Genomic DNA, 18,956 nt, shown 5'->3' on the forward strand with positions numbered 1-18,956 from the left:
AGAATATAGACTTTTAAGCCTGCTTCAAAAGGCTGCAGAGCTTAGTCACACCTTTGATACTTTGGTAATCCTGTGGTATTAGCTCTCTCTTCTTCACTGCTTACGTCTGTGCCTTCACGTCTTGTTTGTAAGTTTGTGTGTGAACTTTTGAAAAGCTTTAAAGGCCGGGGCGACAGTTAGATTTCCCAAGACAGAAAAAGAAAGAGTCAGGACCTTTTACTCTGAAAAAAAAAAAAACACGCTAGTTTTGTAGCTGCAGTGCATTCTGGTCCACCAAGGCCACTGTTGGTGTTGAAATAGTGTTCTCCATCTGATCTGTGATGGATGACTTTTAAACTTTGGTGCAAATGGCAGCGACGAACAGTCAAACAGCCTCTCACGTCTTTGGTTTTTAAAGGGCCTGGCACCAGAACCTGACATTTACTGCAACGTTGATGTTTTTAATGGAACTTTTTCTGCTGTCAAATCCCATTGTAGCTGTTGAGATATATTTCAGCCTGACAGTAAGTTGTGTATGATTGGCCATACATCGGTAAAGGAATATGAGAATGTTAAACAGATTAATCATATTAAGTAATTATATCAAAACAATACCAAAGGAGGATGAAGCTGCAGGACTGTGTGTGCGGCTTCTTCCTCCTGCTGCACAGGGAGCCGGGGTAGAAACAGATGCAGGGGTGTTAGGCAGCGGGTGCACATGCGTTACACATATGCAAAAAAAAAAACCCAGACACGTGCACATCTCATTAATACACAGGCTCAATCATAAACAAGTATGTTACACACATTATACACAAACAGACGAAAACATTAGATTGCCCACAATTTCCCCCGCCAATCAGACATCAAACGGCAGTCTGAGGGTTCCCAGCCAGCGCTTTTGATCTGGTTTAAATGGGTGTCATTGGGGCACACGTTTCTCCCATCTCCCTCCATCAGCAAAACAGCCATTTGTCCCTATCGCTGATTATCCATCTTATCTGGAGGCCATCAGTTTGGCTGATTAGGACATTCCCAGAATTCCATCTTTTTCCTCGCTGTTGGAATGTCTGCATTTCTGCTGCTTGTTAAGATGTTGGCTCCGAGCGCACGCTGCACACTGTTCCCAGTAATACTTTTGTTTTCCATTTAATAGATTTCTTTTTCTCTCTCTATTCGATCCTATTGGAATTATAATCACAGTGTCACAATGTATTCGGCACTTCCTCGTAGTTCTATAATGGTTATACACTCAACGAAATTGCCACCAACATGAGAAAATGTTGTAGAGATACAGAATATTTAGTGTTTTGATGTTTTTATTTTTGAATTTTTGTGTCTATAAGAGGAACTATGCAAGATTTTTTACCTTAATTAAACAGCGTTGGAGTAATTGCGATGGTTAAATGACTTGTTACGAGGGAGAATGGAGGCTCTCTGCCCTCCACCGAGCGTCTCTTGGCTCAGCGCCTCCGACCCCGTGTCCCGGCTCTCGTCTCGGCGGCATCATGACACAAACATGTCACGTAATACGTAATCTCTTGTTTATGACAGATACGACACACGTAGTAACACATATGAGATATAACAGCTGCATGATTTGCCCTTTTGCCGGCTAAATTGAAAACAAATGCACATGGAGTGAGGAGGGTTAGCAAAACAACAAAAAAGTTACCAGACTTGCATAGTTCCCCACTTAACCACTGATTTTACTGGCCACTTAAAGCTTGATAAATCTCGGTCTCTAGGAAATATTTGCACATCTCAAGCATGATATAGCCTACCATAATATGACAGAAAAACGACAAGGTGTGGGCAGAATGGAACAGGTGAGTGAGTGGGCTAATGCTAACAAGGTCATGTTTGATCACGTAAGCTTCTGTGAAATCTCGTGTCGAGGAAATCGTCGCTGTTGAATCATTACCACACAAACTACAGGTGTGTGTTCTCATCTATTTCGGAGGTTTGTCATGTAAAAAACCGGTTGAGACCATCTTTTATGTCCATGATCGCCCACATTTAAAAAAATTGTTTGATATTTGAAATCTTGTCTCGTGTGTAGCCGGCGTTATGTGACCTTATGCGTGCACAAACTTTGTGCACGTACTTTTCTTTAAATCTCTGTGTTGTTACAGTGAGAGTCCAGCTCAGTGGAGAAAACCAGCTGTATTTCACCCCGCAGCGCTAACAGTAATGATCCTGTCCAGAGCAGAGTCGTGCCGTCAGCACAACCTGCCAGCCTGTATTTCACTGCCCAGCCAATAACAACATAGATATATGGAGTCCAAAGAGAGTCCAGTGTGCACAGTCAGGAAACGGGGGCGCTATATTTCCTTTTAGTTACACATCATTCCTCTTTTGTCTGCCACTCAGGCCACTAATGGTCAACAAGGTGGTGTTTCCTCTTGAGTTCAATCAGAAACAAACCAATAGCAAATATTATTCTCTTTTAATATTATTAAAGTTAGAAATAGAGTCAAAATCCATTGAAGTTACACTGGTATTGTTTTTTTCTAAATTAAATTGTTAGTTTCACTTTGAATCCAGGAAGAAATGTTTTGTGATAATCATAATAATTAAGTCCAAATAGAAACTCACACACAGAGGGAGTTGCAGTCTATAATTTGCATGTGATCTTTTGATTATTTGCGATAAGAGGTGGAAATTTAAACTTTTGTTTTCTCTGGATTTTCCTTCCACACAGGAAATCTGCTTTTACAAAAACAATTATTTCAGATTTGACAATAATGAAACAAGACACTGCATCACGACTTGTGCACATCAGCGTTTCACTGACACATTGACAGCGAACACTGTGATTTCTCCGTCCTTACGAAAGATTTTCAGATGTTTTTTTTTTGTTTTTGTAAAGAAAGAAAGTAATCATACAAAACATTCACACATTCTTTTCAGCTTTTACTTGTTCTCTTTTAGTTTGGCTGTGTTGCATTCACATTTCATGAAAGGGTAGGAGCGTATATTTACGCCTTTAGCACCGTACCAAATAACTATAAAACACTGAGCTGCGTCTTCAGCTTGCTGCTGCTGCTTTTTCATCTGAATTGCATCAGATAATGTCTGTATGAATCCAGGATGAAGGGCGGATCAGTGCAGAACGCCGGATTTCCTCCATCATAGAAGAGTGTTGATTTAATCTTGCGCGTCTTTCGCCCAAATGTGAAAAATAAACCTTTTTTAAAATCGTGTTATTATGAATCTGACCGTAAAGGTGTTTATTTTGAACCGGTCCTAGAGATCTGGTGCTACACATGACGTCAAACTGTGTGTTCACTTTCCTCCCAAAGGGGGGGGAGGAAGGTAATTGCGAAGTGTGTGTGTGTGTGGGTTTTTTTTCTGTCTCTCTCAAACACACTCAGCCTTCTTGGTGTCTTTGCTTTTGGTTTGAAAAAAGAGAGAGAAAGAGGAGAAACAATAACAGGAGGTATAGCTGATTTCTTATTTTTGCCTGCAGGCTGACTGTGTCCCATTTCCAGCAGACTGGAAATGGGGAAAATCTCTTTCTTCCTCTCTCTCTCTCTTTCTCTTTTTTTTGCCGTCTGACTTTAATTCCTTTTCTAGGTCTTCTTCCTTTTTCATCCTCTCCTCTCCTCTCCTCCTGCTCCTGCTGTCTTCTCTCCGGGCTTGTTTTGAACCTATCATACCTTTGTGCCTCCACTGTGATTCATCGCTCAGAAGTTATCTATCTGTCCAATTTCCAACACATTTTGTGATTTGCATGGGAAAAAATGCACCTCAATATTATCATTTATGTAAATGTTCGCTTATTATTTGCACTTGATTTTGAAAACACTCGCACGCTGTTTGTGAAATCAAAAAACGGCACAAACAGGATGAAGTCGTAATTTCTACACTGACAGAACTCATGCAGTTGAATATCATCCGCCTATTATTTCACTGGACTTTTGACTCTCGGGTGAGAAATCGTTCAGTCCTCCCGAGAGTTTCTAATTACAACCAAATGAAATGAAAAACCTCCCGATACCGCTTGGCTCGGAGAGATCTTCTCGAGCACATGATGTGTTTTGTGTCACCGGCAGCAGCAGCAGCAGCAGCAGCCGCAGCAGGTAATTGGGAATGAATTGTTCTCAAACTTCATTAGTGGGAAATTAGAGGGGGGAGACGTCACCGTACGTGTCACGCTGATCAAGTGAAGTCTCCAGCAAAAACAGCACAGTAATGAGAACAGAGCGCCGGAGATGGAGACATTTAGAAAAAGCCAAGATCGTTCTCTATCTGCAGTCCGCCTTTTGATTCATGCACGTTTCTTCTCATCAACCTTCAAAGACGTTTTTTTCTTTTTCTTTTTTTTGTCGTGTGTACGTATGTGTGCAGGCTGACGTTGATTTACGTCCTCGCAGCGTCACTCAGACCTTTTCACACGGACACCTGATCATCCCTAAGCGATCGCTCCCCTCTGACCTTCACACGTCCACATCCTGCACATCTGAGGAAAGGAAACAGCAGCGAGACACAAAATCAAAAAGAAGATTTAACCCTTTAAACTGCTGCTTTTTTTCCCCTCTTCTTCCTCCCTCTCCCTATAATGAATTAAACAGTCAAGAGGGCAGGTGGCAGCAGCACAGATGGAGCTGTGTGGGCCGATACACGCTTTGACGTACTTGGTAGCTGCTTGGACTGGGTTTACAATAACAACTTATATGAATATTCATGCAGACACACGTACACACGCGCGCGCTCGACACTCAAAAATCCAATAAGCGGCACGTATATGTAGTATAAACTCGCACACTTACACTCCCAAGCTGCGCTGAGTCAGCCTCTCTCCAGTCGAGCTGCCCTGTCTCCGTGCTAAGGGAACCAGTCGGCCATCTGTTTGTCTAATGAGCTGACTCCACTCCACCAAAGCAATTCAACAGCACAGCTTGACCCCTCCAACTCCCTCATCCACGCTGCCACAGTATGTTTTAGCCTCTCATCTTCTCCTGCTCCGCTCAGCACACAACAGCAGCAGCAGCGGCAACGGCAGTGCTTCGGCTTTGTTTCTTTCTTTTTTTTCCCCTTGTTGTTTTGTTTACTTGATGTTTGATGTTTGTTTCGTTTCCTCATTATGTGCAGGGAGCTTTTTTATGTCAGGCTGTCCAATTACCCCATGCAGCTTTCTCTATTAGTTTATGTGAGCTATGCTACACACATCTCCACAAATTATTGACAGGAGCTCAGTGTTTTTCAAAATGTAAATAAACACAGAATAGGAGATAAAAGAGCTCCAGTATTAATGAAATCGCTTAATATATGAACCAATTAAGATTTAAACCACCGTGTAGCCTGGAGAGCTGGAGATTTAAGCTCTATTTCATAGCTCCCATCCAGCCGTCATCTTCATCCACTTACCCAGGGTCAGGTCTCAGTGGTAGCGGGCTGAGCAGGAGGATCCAGACATCGCTCTCCTCTGCGATATTTTCTAGACCCTCCTGAGGGGGATTCCAAGGCGTTCCCACCAGCCCAGGAGGGAAATTCAATCCCTCTTGTGAGATCTGGGTCTGCCCCGGGGGTCTTCTCCCAGTTTGACATGCCTGGAAGACCTCCGAGGGGAGGACCCCCGCAGGCATCCTTATCAGATGCCCCGACCACCTCAACGGGCTCCATTGAGCCAGTTGAGAAGGACTCTTATTGACTCTGCACTCCCTCCGGATGTTCGACTTCCTCACCCCATCTCTGAGGCAGAGCCAGGCCGCCCTGCAGAGGAAGCCTGTGTCAGATATATATTATTGGTGAGGTTAAAGGAGACATATTATGCCCCTTTTCCACAAATTAAAAAAGTTCCCAGGTGTCTTAAAGACATATCTGTGACATGCTGTGGTCAAAATACCCCAAGGATCAAACATCACAGCTCTTTTTATCCGCTCAAAATAACGCTCTTCAGAACGGCTGTTTTCGGTGCCTGTCCCTTTAAATGCAAATGAGCCACCACTCACCCCGCCCCTTCTATCAGTACCTGTACTCACAGGTAGAGAGTTAAAGAGTCTTCAAAAAGTGATATTTCCATAATAATTCCCCTTTTAAGGATAAAATTCCACTGGTACATCAAGATCTCTTCACTACAGTATGTGGACATTACCGCTGATGACACTGCGTCCCATCTGTCAATCTCCTGCTCCATCTTCACGTATTTCATAGCTTGTCGCTTTGAGCTTAAACCACATCTAAAATGGCACTCATATTCACATCTTGACAAATCTCTCTTTTCACTCAACTTTCTGCAGTCGTTCATTATTAATTTTTTAATATACAACCTGACAAATATCAAATGTTTCGGTCCTGAAATGCAGGTCTGCAGTGAGCCCTGCTAGAGTACTTTACTTGAACAGCTTGTACTAACTCATGAGACGAAATGGTGCTTTCAGATGCTCAAGGGCAAAAATCTAACATGCGCTCAATTTAAAGAAACAGACGTTTTATTTGCTTTGATTGATTTGAGGAGGCTGCACACAAAATGAACCAAACTAAGCGCTCCCAAATTCAAATATTAAACTGTTTATTTATTCTCAGGTGTTTGCAAATTACAGGGAAACTCTCCTTTTGAAAACTAAGGGAGTAAACATGCTGCTTCACTAAATACCTCTGTGTGCCAACGTACGACAAGCCATATTTTGGTCTTGGCTTAACCGGGCTCAGTTAAGCTTCACACAGGCCATTGTGTTCATTCATTTAGAGCTGTCTTTGGGTCGTACCGGCCCGGTCTGAGTAATGAGCCTTCATGCACGGGCTGCAGGCTCATAGTTAAGTGGCATTAATCAAGTCTGACCACAAAGCCCAGTGGATTTCCTAAGACACAAAAGGTGTAAAGCCCTCTGTCATAAAGTGAACAATAATAAAAATAGCCAGCTAAGTGGAAAATGGCAGTGTTTAGACCACAGCAAGAAGGAGGAGGAGGAGGAAGGTGTATCTGCTTCGTGTATACAGCCAGCAAGGAGTTTATTGTAGAATAGATAACTTCAGGTCTTTAATTGTGCAGCGACTCCAGAGATGTGCGTCTAATTCCCTTGGCTCGGAGGTTTGACTTGGATAAGGCCGTGTTTATGTGTGCTCTCATTTCTCAGAAATTAAATGATAAAACGTGATTGATACGGAGTTCGAGGAAAAAAGAGAGACACAGAAGCCGAGGCTCGTCCACCAACGTCCTCGTCCTCGTCTCCGCTCTGTCAGCACGTGTTTAGCGCAGTGGCCGTCTTGAATCTGATGGTTTTAACTTGGTTTCCTTCAAGATTAACTGTTCAATAAAAATAAGCAAGTTGAAATACAGTTCTCTCTCTCTCTCCTCAGCAAACTATCATTCACCATCTCTCTCTCGCTCCTCCTGCCTGTCTCTCTTGACATCTGCTGCACAGCACTCTGAACAGGAGTCTTGGAGTAGAGTATTAGTGCTGAGATGGGTGCTGATAGGAATCTGATGTATGCTGTGTGGGTGTGTGTAAGTGTGTGTGTGTGTGCGTGTCTGCTGTACGCTGGTGTTTTTATGAACCCTGTTAGCTGTTGGCTCTCCTCAACAGTATGTCAGTCTGTGTCTAGTTAGCGAGCACACACACACACACACAGATACAGACAAACTAAAAGCTTTCCGACTCTTCTTGCGCCCGGCCGTCACCCATCCTCTGTGCATCCCACATCATGGAAAGTTGGCTCGTGTCCGACTCTTTCTTTCTTCTCTGTACCCCTCTCTCTCCCAAACTTTACTATCTGTCTCTCTGTCTCTCTCTCTGTGATCACACAGCTCCTAGATGTGGGATAAGAAAACAAACTGACTCCCGCTCAGACGTGCAGCTCTTCAGGCAGCTCTTGATGATGTGAGCTCGAGTCCCCGGCTTCCAATTTGTGATCCGTTCTGATTCTGCCGAGGTTGCAATATTAAAACACTTTCTTTTTTATATATATTTTTATTGAAATGTTGAAAACCAAAACTCATACAGAAAACATAAAGCTGGTGTCTGTATTGCACCTTTCCTTCCCTCTCAAAGCCACCTCTCCATCCCTTTTACCAAAAAATATGATGACTCTTTAATATGATTCTTTCCCTACATTGGCATATTTAATATAAAATGTATTTTCATTGATTAATTCGTCAGCTAAATATTTGAGTTACATCATATTCAGCCCTGGACAGTGTCAATCAGAACATCTGCTCGTATTGTTTTCTATATAAACTCAGGATGTGACACTGTCCTTCAAACCTTCTTTATCTGGCTTAATCTGAAAAATAAACATCAAAACAGAGAAGGAAACACGAAAAGAAGTGTAGTGTTTTTGTTATATTTACGTTGCTACAACTGAATGTGAGTCTTGAATTGACTAGAAATGGAGCAGTGCACCGGTGTCAAGGTAAAAACACGTATATCATCAACAGGTCAGAATAATGAATAGAGCCTTAACCCTTCAGATCGAGCGCTTGCATTAGAAAAGAGCCACCTTTTGTGAAGCTTTCTCAGCCGACACAACTCCTCGAACCTTCTGAGGTGAATTCAGGAGCGACAATGACGACGGTTCAGCTTTTGCTTTTGATGGAGAAGTGTGCAGAGAAGAAAAAAAGAAAAGAAAAGAAAAAAAACACAGAGCCTGTGCAGCGCCGTGTCCTTGGCCCGGCTCTGTTTGGTCAAGTAGTTGCTTAGAAATAAAACCGTATGTTTTATCGCTGCCATCATCAGGTAAGATACTGCACTCGACTGGATAAACAAAGGGATTAACTAATAGACTGTTGGCAAGAAGTCGCGCTGGCTTCATCCCTGCTTCTCACTCCTTCCCACCCTCTCTCTCTCTCTCTCTCTCTCTCATCCTGCCTTTCTCTCCTCTCTGCCTTGGTGTTATCTATCTACCAGTGTCGTGTGTGCTTTCATTCAGCCCGCTTTGAGTTTAAAAAGACAACAAACACACCGCTGTAGAAGAAAAGGAATTGATGACAATAAAAACATGATCAATACGTTGACCACTAACTCAATGGCTCAAAGAGAGATAGATAGATAGAGAGTGTGACTGTGCTGTGTCTACTCTCTGTTTGTCATCTCTTCTTTAATCTGCCTCTCCGTCTTTATCTCTCCTGTTTTTATTTCTGATCTGCACATCTTTTCCTAGAAGGAGAAACGTTATTAATAGCTGAGCTCAGACTTTATCTTCCCGTCGCAGCCTCTTCTACCCCGGCTGCTTTCATCCAGGAGAACCTGCTGAACTCCTCTTCACTCATTTTGATTTACACGATTCAGCGTTTTTTTTTCTTCTTGTTGTTTGCGACCGTCCCGCGCTCTTCGTCTTCTGTGCGCACGACCCTCCTGCAATATCTTCAGTCGCATCTTCGGTTGTTTCCTTCTTGTTTTGTTACCTTGACATTAGGAGACATTTACTCATGCACTTCTCCAGAGCGAGCGAGCGACCGGCCGGCCTCTCTGGCTCCCTCAGTTTCTCTTTTTCTCTTTCAATCTCTCGCTGTCTGTTTCCGTTCCCTCCCTCCGTCTTGATTGAAAGGGTATGCATGGTTGGCACAGAAAGAAAGAAGGAAATAGATAATGATACCAGACCGTATTGTGTGGAAAACGCTGACCTCTCACGTACCCAATCCGTCACACACTCTCTCACACACACACACACTCACACACACTTTCAGATGCTTATTTCATATAAACAGTGTTCCTCCCTTTTTCTTTCATAAACACACCTCATAATTCATACTTACATGTGCATGCTACATGTTTTCATAATAACACACACAAATACAGTAAACAACCGTGATGATACAGAAGATTTACAGTCACACTCACGTTCAGCTCTGAATCTGTTGTTTTAAATCTTACATTTAAACGTGTCTTTTGATTTATTATCCACATGAAAAAGCTAAAATCAGTCAAATATTCCTCTGTGCAGTGGGTATTTATTAACTAAGACATTTATCATTCATAAAATCTGATTTCTTTCTGCAAATTTTTAATGAAAACCCGATTTTAAATTATTTTTTTTACAGTGTAACAAACTACTTTTTGAGTACAGTACTGTATATGATCTTTTTTAGAAAAAAATATGAAGTAAACTATGACTCACAGTAACTTCCTGGTGTCTGTAACTTCACTGGAGCATCTCCAGAAAAGGGAAAAAAGTATATATCACCCACACATAAGTGTCACATACTCGACTGTAAACTATAGCAACACAAACTCTGACACCCAGGTGACATTTGTGGACATCATTAAACATGGGATTGTGCAACTGTGTCTCAGATAGTGTCAGTTGAGAAGAACTGTTACGTATTTCTTACACAGAGACGTTGATGAATAAAAGTTAGTTAAAGCAGGTGCAGTAGTTTGGTTTGGTTGGAGACGAGCGTCGGGTCGAGGTTCACGAAGGAAAATCATTAAACAATCCAGTGAATTGTAAAGTCGTTTGTCAGTTTGCTGCACAATCACTGTTACTAGTTACTAGCTGGACTTGTCTCCTCCGTCTCGTTTGCATTTGAACACATGATGCTGATAATAAACCCGCCTTGTGAGTCCAGGCTGCAAATGTCAAATCTCCTAGCAGGACCTGATCTGATTATACACACACACACAGTCACACACACAAGCACACACACATACAGTACACCTCCTCTCCTCTGCTACAGGAGCAGTGCAGGTTTTTGGCTGTATATGCTTTTGTCTGCAACTCCACTGGTCATTCATCAGCATCAAGTCTGAGGCAGTTTGTGTCGGCCATATGCACCGAAGCAGACTCTCTCTCTCTCTCTCTGTCTCTCTCTCTGTTTCTCTCCTTCCCTCTTTCTCACCTGGACCTTGTCCAGAGTCCACGGAGGACGTTAGGCATCATTTCACCAGACGTTTGGTCTGACAGTGTGACGTCAGTGAGGGGCAGCAGCACTCAGATGAAACATTTAACTAAAAGAATTAACTGGTATTCAGAGCGCAGCATCCGAAGCAAATATCCTGAATAGATCCGGTATATACTGTACAATAAACCATACATATCACATTACTGCTGCTCATTTTCTAAAAACCTTTCATGCACTCAGTGACTTTTAAACTAATGTAGCTATAGCTAATGGAAGAGTTTAGTATTTGAAAAGTCAGTTAATCTGCAGATTATTTCATTTTTTTCTGGGAGAGCTGAATGATGGAGAGCAGAAATTTCCCACCATCCAAGGTGACATCTTTATTTTATGAGACCAACAGTCTGAAATGCAGGGATATTTAATTTCACTGTCGAGAGCAACAAAGAAAAGCATTAAATCTTCAAAGTGGAGCAGATGTTTCTGTAAAAAGAACTAAAAATATGAAGGTTTCTTTTCAGTAACTGGCTCTCAGCTCTGCTCTGGAAGATGATTTTCATACTGTAGTGTCGTGTTATGTGAGTTTAAATTAACACTTACTCTTTAATCAAATCATCTACTTTATATATACGTATATATCTCTACTGGACGACCTTTCCTCAGATCCATAAACCCAACACACCTGTCACCACTGATACCTCAGAGATACCTCACAGGTTGATATCGGCAATTCATCTCTGTGAGTGACTGATCAAGTGGCTAATTCAGGGATCAATGCAGGAGACTTATTGATTGCCCATCATCTTGCACCCATCATTCAATATCCGCTTCTCATTCATCACGTCGCCTGCGCCTGCAGCCATCGAACAGTTTCGTCATCAATTGACAGACAGGACACACACACACACACACACTTGAGCCTGGGTGCATGAAGTCATAACATGTTGAATGCATCTGCCAGTGATTTAATAAGTACAAATATACAAGTCCAATCATCGAAAAGTGTCGCATTTTTCCTCCAGCTGTGTGAACAAATACCAGAACAACTGATGCTCAAAAACAATAATCATCTGAGGGCAGATGTTGCGTTTCCAGTCTCTGTCAATGAATGAAAGGTTCAGGGTCCGTCCCTCCTCCTCTGGCAGGTGACGTTTGTCTCACTCAGAGGGGGAAATGCCTCTTAGATTTTGTTTATGATGTAGTTTGAATGCAAATTGCAGAAGCAACTCAATTTCTGCTGCTGGGCCGACGTCTGCAGAGACTGTAATCAAGGTCTCTGCTCTGTTGTTGTCATTGAGGCGTACAGTATTCACTTTGCTTTGCTGTTATTTATTACCTCGAGGTCTGTGAACAGAGAGAGTACAAACAGAAACATGAGGATTTTTCTGCCTCTGTGCCGAGAGCAAGAGCGACAGCCGGAGGCGTTAATGTTGTTGGGTTGTCTGTCCGTCCATCCGTCCATCCGTCCGTCCGTCCTATTTTCATGAATATCTCAGGTATCCTTGTTCAGATTTCGCACAAATGTTCATTCACAAACTGAGGTGAAGGGGTCAAAGTAACCATGAGCTTAGCGGCGTCCCATTATTCTGAATGCAGCGTATGAACAATGCTTTCTTTCATTACATCTCTACGGTGGCCTTGAGAGCTTGAGTAGAAAGTAGTAAAAAGACTATGATTAACCTGGTTGAGACCTGTTCAATGCCCAATTGTGAAATCTGAATCTTTTGAAGGTTTTTTTTAATTTTTATTTGATAATGAAAGAGAGAGAGAGAGGGAGAGTATGCAGCCACGTGTTGAACTTCATTCAAATGTCTAATAGAATAAAATGATTTAAAACAATTTCAATGGATCATCCCCAACATGTGATGACATTTTATATCCAAAGGGTCAAAGGTGCGCTTCACATTGACATCATAATGTTCTGCAAAAACATTTTGATTTGATAAATTCAAAGACTTTTTGACTTTGAGGGAATTAAATAAGTCTTATTTGACTTATTTGGATAGATAAGACAGATAAAAATCTTTCCTATGTGTGATTTATGTTTAATTTCACAGCTTGTACATATTGTACACCCACAGAGCCTGAGTTGTTTCACTTTGTTGAGTGACATTCAACTGAACTTTTTTATTTTATTACCTTATCCTTGTGGGGTGAAATGAAAAGTTGTGAAATTACAGTTTGCTGCCAGATTTTCTTTTATAAATCAATTCTGAGTGTCAGGACCTGCAGTATTTAATCTGTTATTATCCTTAAAACACCATGTTCAGCTTTCAGAAAGAGAGAGAGAGGGGCTCAGGTGGCATCTACAAAATTGTGTGGTTTTTTTGTTCAGTTTCTCAAAAATGACATTTTCAATGTAATTTTTTTTTTCTTTAGAGAATAATTCCAGCTCCTCTCTGTTTGCTCTCCAGTCAGCGCTACATAGAAAACTCTTACATGTACATGTTATTTATACAGACAGTGGATCAAATTTACCTGCACACAGATGCAGTTTGTACATTACTATACTTAACTGCAACATCCATGTTTTTTCTCACCTGTACAGTACTTGCCGTAATGTTTGTAACCACACAGTCAGCACAGCGGTCATTACATTGTTAACGACATGCACTTTCAGACAGTATATACTATATATTATATGAAAGTAGAAAGAAACGCTGCAGCCTGATTTGAAACCACTCTATAAGGTTAGCAGTTGCTCGCTCTTAATGTTTCTTTGTGGCACTGCTCAAGGATTCAACTGCGAGCGCATTGTTCTGTTGTTTCTGCTCGTGTCTCATCAACAGATTGGAACAGCGGTAATTAAATCTGAAAGCAGACAAAGAGCGTTAGAGAAGACGGAGGGAACAACAGAACATGTAAACAAAAATGGCTTTGAATGTTCCCTTTAATTGTCTTTTAATGTTTGGACAAAAAAAACAGCACAAACTGCTCAAAAGTTAAGATTAACCCTCAATTTTGCAAAACAATCTCAACTCAAGATCCACTTATTCACTTTTGTGTACATGGAGAGGTTATTTGAATTAAAAAAATATATACTACAGTGAACTCTGAAGGATCAGTGGCTACACACACAGACACACACGCACAAACACATAGACTTTACTACCACAACTGGATGCTGTGTGTCAGTTTGCTGTCCATGCTGCCTGTCTGTCTGTATGACAGTAAAGAGCGATTAGTGAAGTTGCCAGTATCAGATTCAGATGTGGGCTGAATGTTAAGAAACATCATTTTCTTCTCTGCTGTAAGCTCAGCTGCTCATGCACTCTTCTTGCACACACACACACACATATATATATACACCCACTGCTCATATTCCTCCCGGTTCCCATGGAAAATAAATGGTGGCATCAATCATCCAGGCGAGGGGAGAAGACAAAGTGATGGTGAGGGAGTCCAGGCAGGCAGAGAGATGGAAGATGGAGACGAGGAAACCTGAGGCAAAAAACAAAAAAAAACAAAAAAAAGCAGCGTGAACGATTAAAGAGAAAGTAAGACAGAGGAGGGTCTGTGAATGAGAGGGGAACAAGGCTGAACCTCATTCAGTCCACACAGAAAACAAGTCTGATGATCTACAAAGACCATAAATATCCAAAAAGACAGATGGCATCTTTAAAAAAGAAAACAGTTGAGAGATACTCTGAAGAACAGCAGGCTGCGGCCTCCAGCCAGTGCATATGTTGCCTGGGAGCAGCCTTATGAATTTTAATTTGTATTTGCTCATTAACCAAGTCGCCATATGACTTACAAGGCGCTGAGTGGTTTCCTCGCGGGGCAGAGAGGAGGGGTATTTTGGGTCAGTCAGGCAAGTAAGGAGGCCTTTGATTGGTCCCACGAAAGACTGGAAGACTGACGCAATCTGTGTAATTTATGTTGTAATTAGAGGTTAATATGTTTCTCACTGTTATAGTTGCCTTTCTGTATATATTATATTATATTTTTATATTATGTGTAATGTAACTGCTGCTGAACTGTTTTTATGTTAATGTGACTACGGACAGAAATTAGCATCTTGCTATAATCCGGCATATTTACATGTTATGTCCATTAGTGTGCACCTTCCAATTCAAATAAATAAATAAAGTTAAGTAAAGTAAAGTGAACAATGTTTTATGGAGATTCGGTCTCAGAGTGTGTGCCTCTGCAATCACAACATCAAACGTCCACTCTGGTAATAAGAGGAGCTTCAGTTTCACTGTCATTACCAGAAGACTGCATATTATACGGTATATTATTATTATTTATTTATTTATTTATTTTCTTAATTAGTGAAGCACTTTAAGAGTTTGTTGTGGTGAGCAGAAGCTGTCACCTGTTAACTCAGGCTGTCGTAGCTCTGGTGCTGTTGTAGGCGTGATGGTCCTTGAGTGAGACACTGAACCTGAGGTTGGAGGCAAAACCTCTTAATTTGCATTGGTTATATCCATACGCTGCATGAATAAGCAGAGTCGCCACGGTAACAGTAGCCTAATAAAGCTTGGTGAGGCTTTTATCAGCGTTGGGTCTGATCTTAATGATGCCTAGAGCAATTTGATTCCTGCGTAATGTAGCTCTGCAGAGTCACATCCTTCTGTAGTTTGCTGCTTCACTATCAGATTATCTGTGTGTGTGTCACTGCAGTGTGTGTGTGTGTGTGTGTGTGTGTGTGTGTGTGTGTGTGTGTGTGTGTGTGTGTGTGTGCAACAACAACTAATGAGCCAAAACCTGTTATTCGGTGATTAAATATTGTTTATCACGCATAGCTGATTTGTGTGTGTGTGTCTGTTCATTATGTCTCCACAGGTTTATCCTGGTGTTCGGATGCCTGGTTCTCTCTGTGTTTTCCACCATCCCTGCTCACCAGGAATTCTCCGCACACTGTCTGCTCATTCTGGTACGACAACACACACACATACACGGACACACGCATGCACACATGCACACATGCACACATGCACACACGCACTCATGCATTCATACAAGTGAGTGTTCAATCAAGATGGGTCTCCCAGGGAGCACTTACTGAGTTCATATTATTCTACACTGATGAGTTATGAGTGTCACATGGTTAAATTGATAGTAACGTGTGTGTGTGTGTGTGTGTGTGTGTGTGTGTGTGTGTGTGTGTGTGTGTGTGGTGCTGAGTGATCCTCATGTCTGCATTAGAAATGCTGATGAAGCATCCTCAGCACTATAATGAACTGTGATGATTGGTTCCTTGCTGCTCCAGATCAAAATCGTGCTGTTTCAAATCAATTTAACTTAACAGGCTGTGATTAAACAGAAAATCACCAGTCAGAGCAGATAAAGGAAAAACACAAAAAAACAACGTGCCACAAATAAACTGGAAATGTCAGTGAAGCAAACAGTGACACTCGAGTAGAAGAGCTTCTTGAGTAGCAGAGATCGCAGGATCACTTCACTTAAGTTAGATTAGAAGAAAAGGAGATCAGATCATAATATCCTCATCTTGCACGTAGTTTTGTTTTCATTTGTTCAGGTTTTTAGGTTTTTAATTTGAGATGTTCTGCCTCAAACACATTAAAGTGGGGATTTCTTCTGCGGGGCTCAAAGAAATGATAAATTGCATTTTAGAAATTCAACAGCAGTGTCTTTTTTCACTGTGGATAATCCACAGACCACAGTGTGAGCCTTTTTTCCCAGTGTAATTTAGCATGGATTATCCAGGCAAATGTGGGCTCTGTTGGAAGGAGGAGGATTGTTTTTGTTAATTAATGTAATTTGGCTAAGCTGAGGCTTTAGAGGAATTGTTTAATATTTTGGGAAATTGCTTTAGTTGCCTGCTGACTCCGAGTTAGCTGTCACATTTGTATATTACATACTGTTAGCTTAACATAAAGACTGAAACCTCAGTATAAGAGTCACCCAGAGTCTGTCCAGTGATAAAAACAGTCGGCCTGCAGCAAGTTCACTGTCAAGTAGCTATCAAGACAAGAAAGTGAGAACATGATTAGTTGAGGTTTTCAGGTTCTTTTTGAACACATTAAAAAAAGAAAGTTTAACTTGTTTCCCCCTCCTGTGGGATTCTCTTTCTAGGCACCTTGTATAAAACTTATTGTCATAGTCGTGACTAATTATACTAGGTGAGACATAGTATTATGCAATAAGCCTTTGTCCCTGCAGACATCATGCGCTGTCATCAGTAGGAAAAGCACAAGTGTAACTAATAACAGTAATGATGGCTCCGTTCCACTGAGGTGTCACAGTAAGTCAAGCTGGTGAGCCAGCATGCGTAATAAGGAGCCCTGGAGCTGGCACACCTAAATGGAATACAGCCATTATTAATGTTGTTAATTACACCTGCGTTTTTCTTTCCTTCACACGTCAAGATGTGACTTTAACAGCCAAAAAGATATACTCAACTCCACCACTGACAGTTTAGGCTATTTATTTTCCATTTATTTATATTGACTATTGAAGTTTAATTAAAAGAGTGATAAAAATGGCAAATGCAAAGTATGCAAGACTAACACTCTACACAGTTTCAGCTGCTGAACAAGCTGAACTTAATCCTTGACACTTTGCTACGACTGTCTTTATTGCTTGTGCCTGTACGTTTATGTCATTTTAAGGTCTGAAGTACTTGGGTTTTTTTTTTCCATCTGTCTCTGTGTGTGTGTGTGTGTGTGTCTGTTGCAGGAGTTTGTGATGATTGTAGTGTTTGGTCTGGAGTACATCATCAGGATATGGAGTGCTGGCTGCTGCTGCCGCTACCGAGGCTGGCAGGGACGCCTCCGGTTCGCCAGGAAACCGTTCTGTGTCATAGGTAGGTGTGTGTTTGTGCGTGTCTCACACTGTCAGACGAAAAAAAAAAGAAGATATATTAATATATATATCAGTGCGATAACAATCAAGGTCATCGTCAACCACACATCATCACACCAAGCTGTTTGACTGGATATAATTAGCTGTCTGGGCAGGAAATTAATATATCATGTGTATACTATGTATCACATCACTCTTTATCCAAAAATTACATTAATATAGACATTTATATACATCTCACAGAGGGGTTTTATTGTAATTATCCTCTGATAATGAGGCTGTGAGCCAATATCGGTAAATGTTTTTTGTTAAAAATGTTTCGCCCGTGCACACGCCCATCTCCAATCGGTGTGACTGGTATGAAAAGAAACACATCCATTTAAAGGCCAGTGGCTCTCTGTCTATCTTGTTTGTCCGATGGGGAGGGAGACGGTCTGCTGGGAAATACCAGAGGAGCAAAAGTGTTGTAGACAGAGCAGCAGAAAAAGACTAATAGAGATAGAAATGGAAACAAACAGCTTCTAGTGAATCAATGGTTGGTTTAAAGGTGATGGACGGGCAGGTGGATGGATTTAGAGAGCAGGTGAGTCGAACACACTTCCCGTTACTAATATTGTGCAACTCGTGACCTTTAATTTTCACACTTTAACTCCCCAGACATTATTGTACTCATCGCCTCCGTTGCCGTGGTTTCAGCCGGTAGCCAGGGTAACATCTTTGCCACCTCTGCGCTGCGTAGCCTTCGTTTCCTCCAGATCCTGCGCATGGTGCGCATGGACCGAAGGGGAGGGACGTGGAAGCTGCTGGGCTCTGTAGTTTATGCTCATAGTAAGGTAGGACTTCGCTTTTTGTCTGAACTTGAACTTTAATTTTGGGGTTTGAGATGTTTAAAGCTGGAATCAGCCGTTGCTGTGGTTTCTGTCATACTCACAGATATACCTGACATTGGTTGGTGTCTTTTCCCTTATATTACCACAATACGATATGGTATGATTCAGGATAAAGTTTAGTCATATTAAGGTGATAGCAAGGATAAGATACAACATTCTCATATGTAAAATACACAAGTCGTTAGGTACTGTAATACTATTAAGTTAATCCTAACATTTATGCACATAAACAAACAGCAACAGATTTGAGTCGGTTTACACAGAATCTTCAATACATGGAAATTTAAAAAATGTAATAATAAAGTGTAAATATATATTACAAAACTAAGTTCTCAAAATGTATATCAGTGTTATATCAGAAGAGAAATGTTACAATTAAGAACAAGTACTTCTACCACTGGTCAGTGAAGTACCACAGGGAAGCAGAGGAGAGCTTCCAGTACACTGAGCCTCGCCTTCAAACAGGTTCTGCATTTATTACATGTATCATTATGACTAAAGGAGGCAGAGGAATAACTGAATATAAGACAGAC

General features: G+C 41.4%; 1 protein-coding gene across 1 annotated transcript in view; it reads left to right on the plus strand.

The window, feature by feature from the left end:
• kcnq5a (potassium voltage-gated channel, KQT-like subfamily, member 5a) overlaps positions 1 to 18,956 on the plus strand; it is a 104,564-nt gene that overhangs the window by 57,594 nt on the left and 28,014 nt on the right. Inside the window, exons 2-4 of the mRNA XM_083988176.1 lie at positions 15,551 to 15,641; positions 17,408 to 17,534; positions 18,191 to 18,366. Of these exons, the coding sequence (XP_083844302.1) occupies positions 15,551 to 15,641; positions 17,408 to 17,534; positions 18,191 to 18,366 (394 nt within the window). The remainder of the gene's footprint in view (positions 1 to 15,550; positions 15,642 to 17,407; positions 17,535 to 18,190; positions 18,367 to 18,956) is intronic.

Source organism: Trachurus trachurus (assembly GCF_905171665.1).
Source record: "Trachurus trachurus genome assembly, chromosome: 15".
NCBI lineage: Eukaryota > Metazoa > Chordata > Actinopteri > Carangiformes > Carangidae > Trachurus > Trachurus trachurus.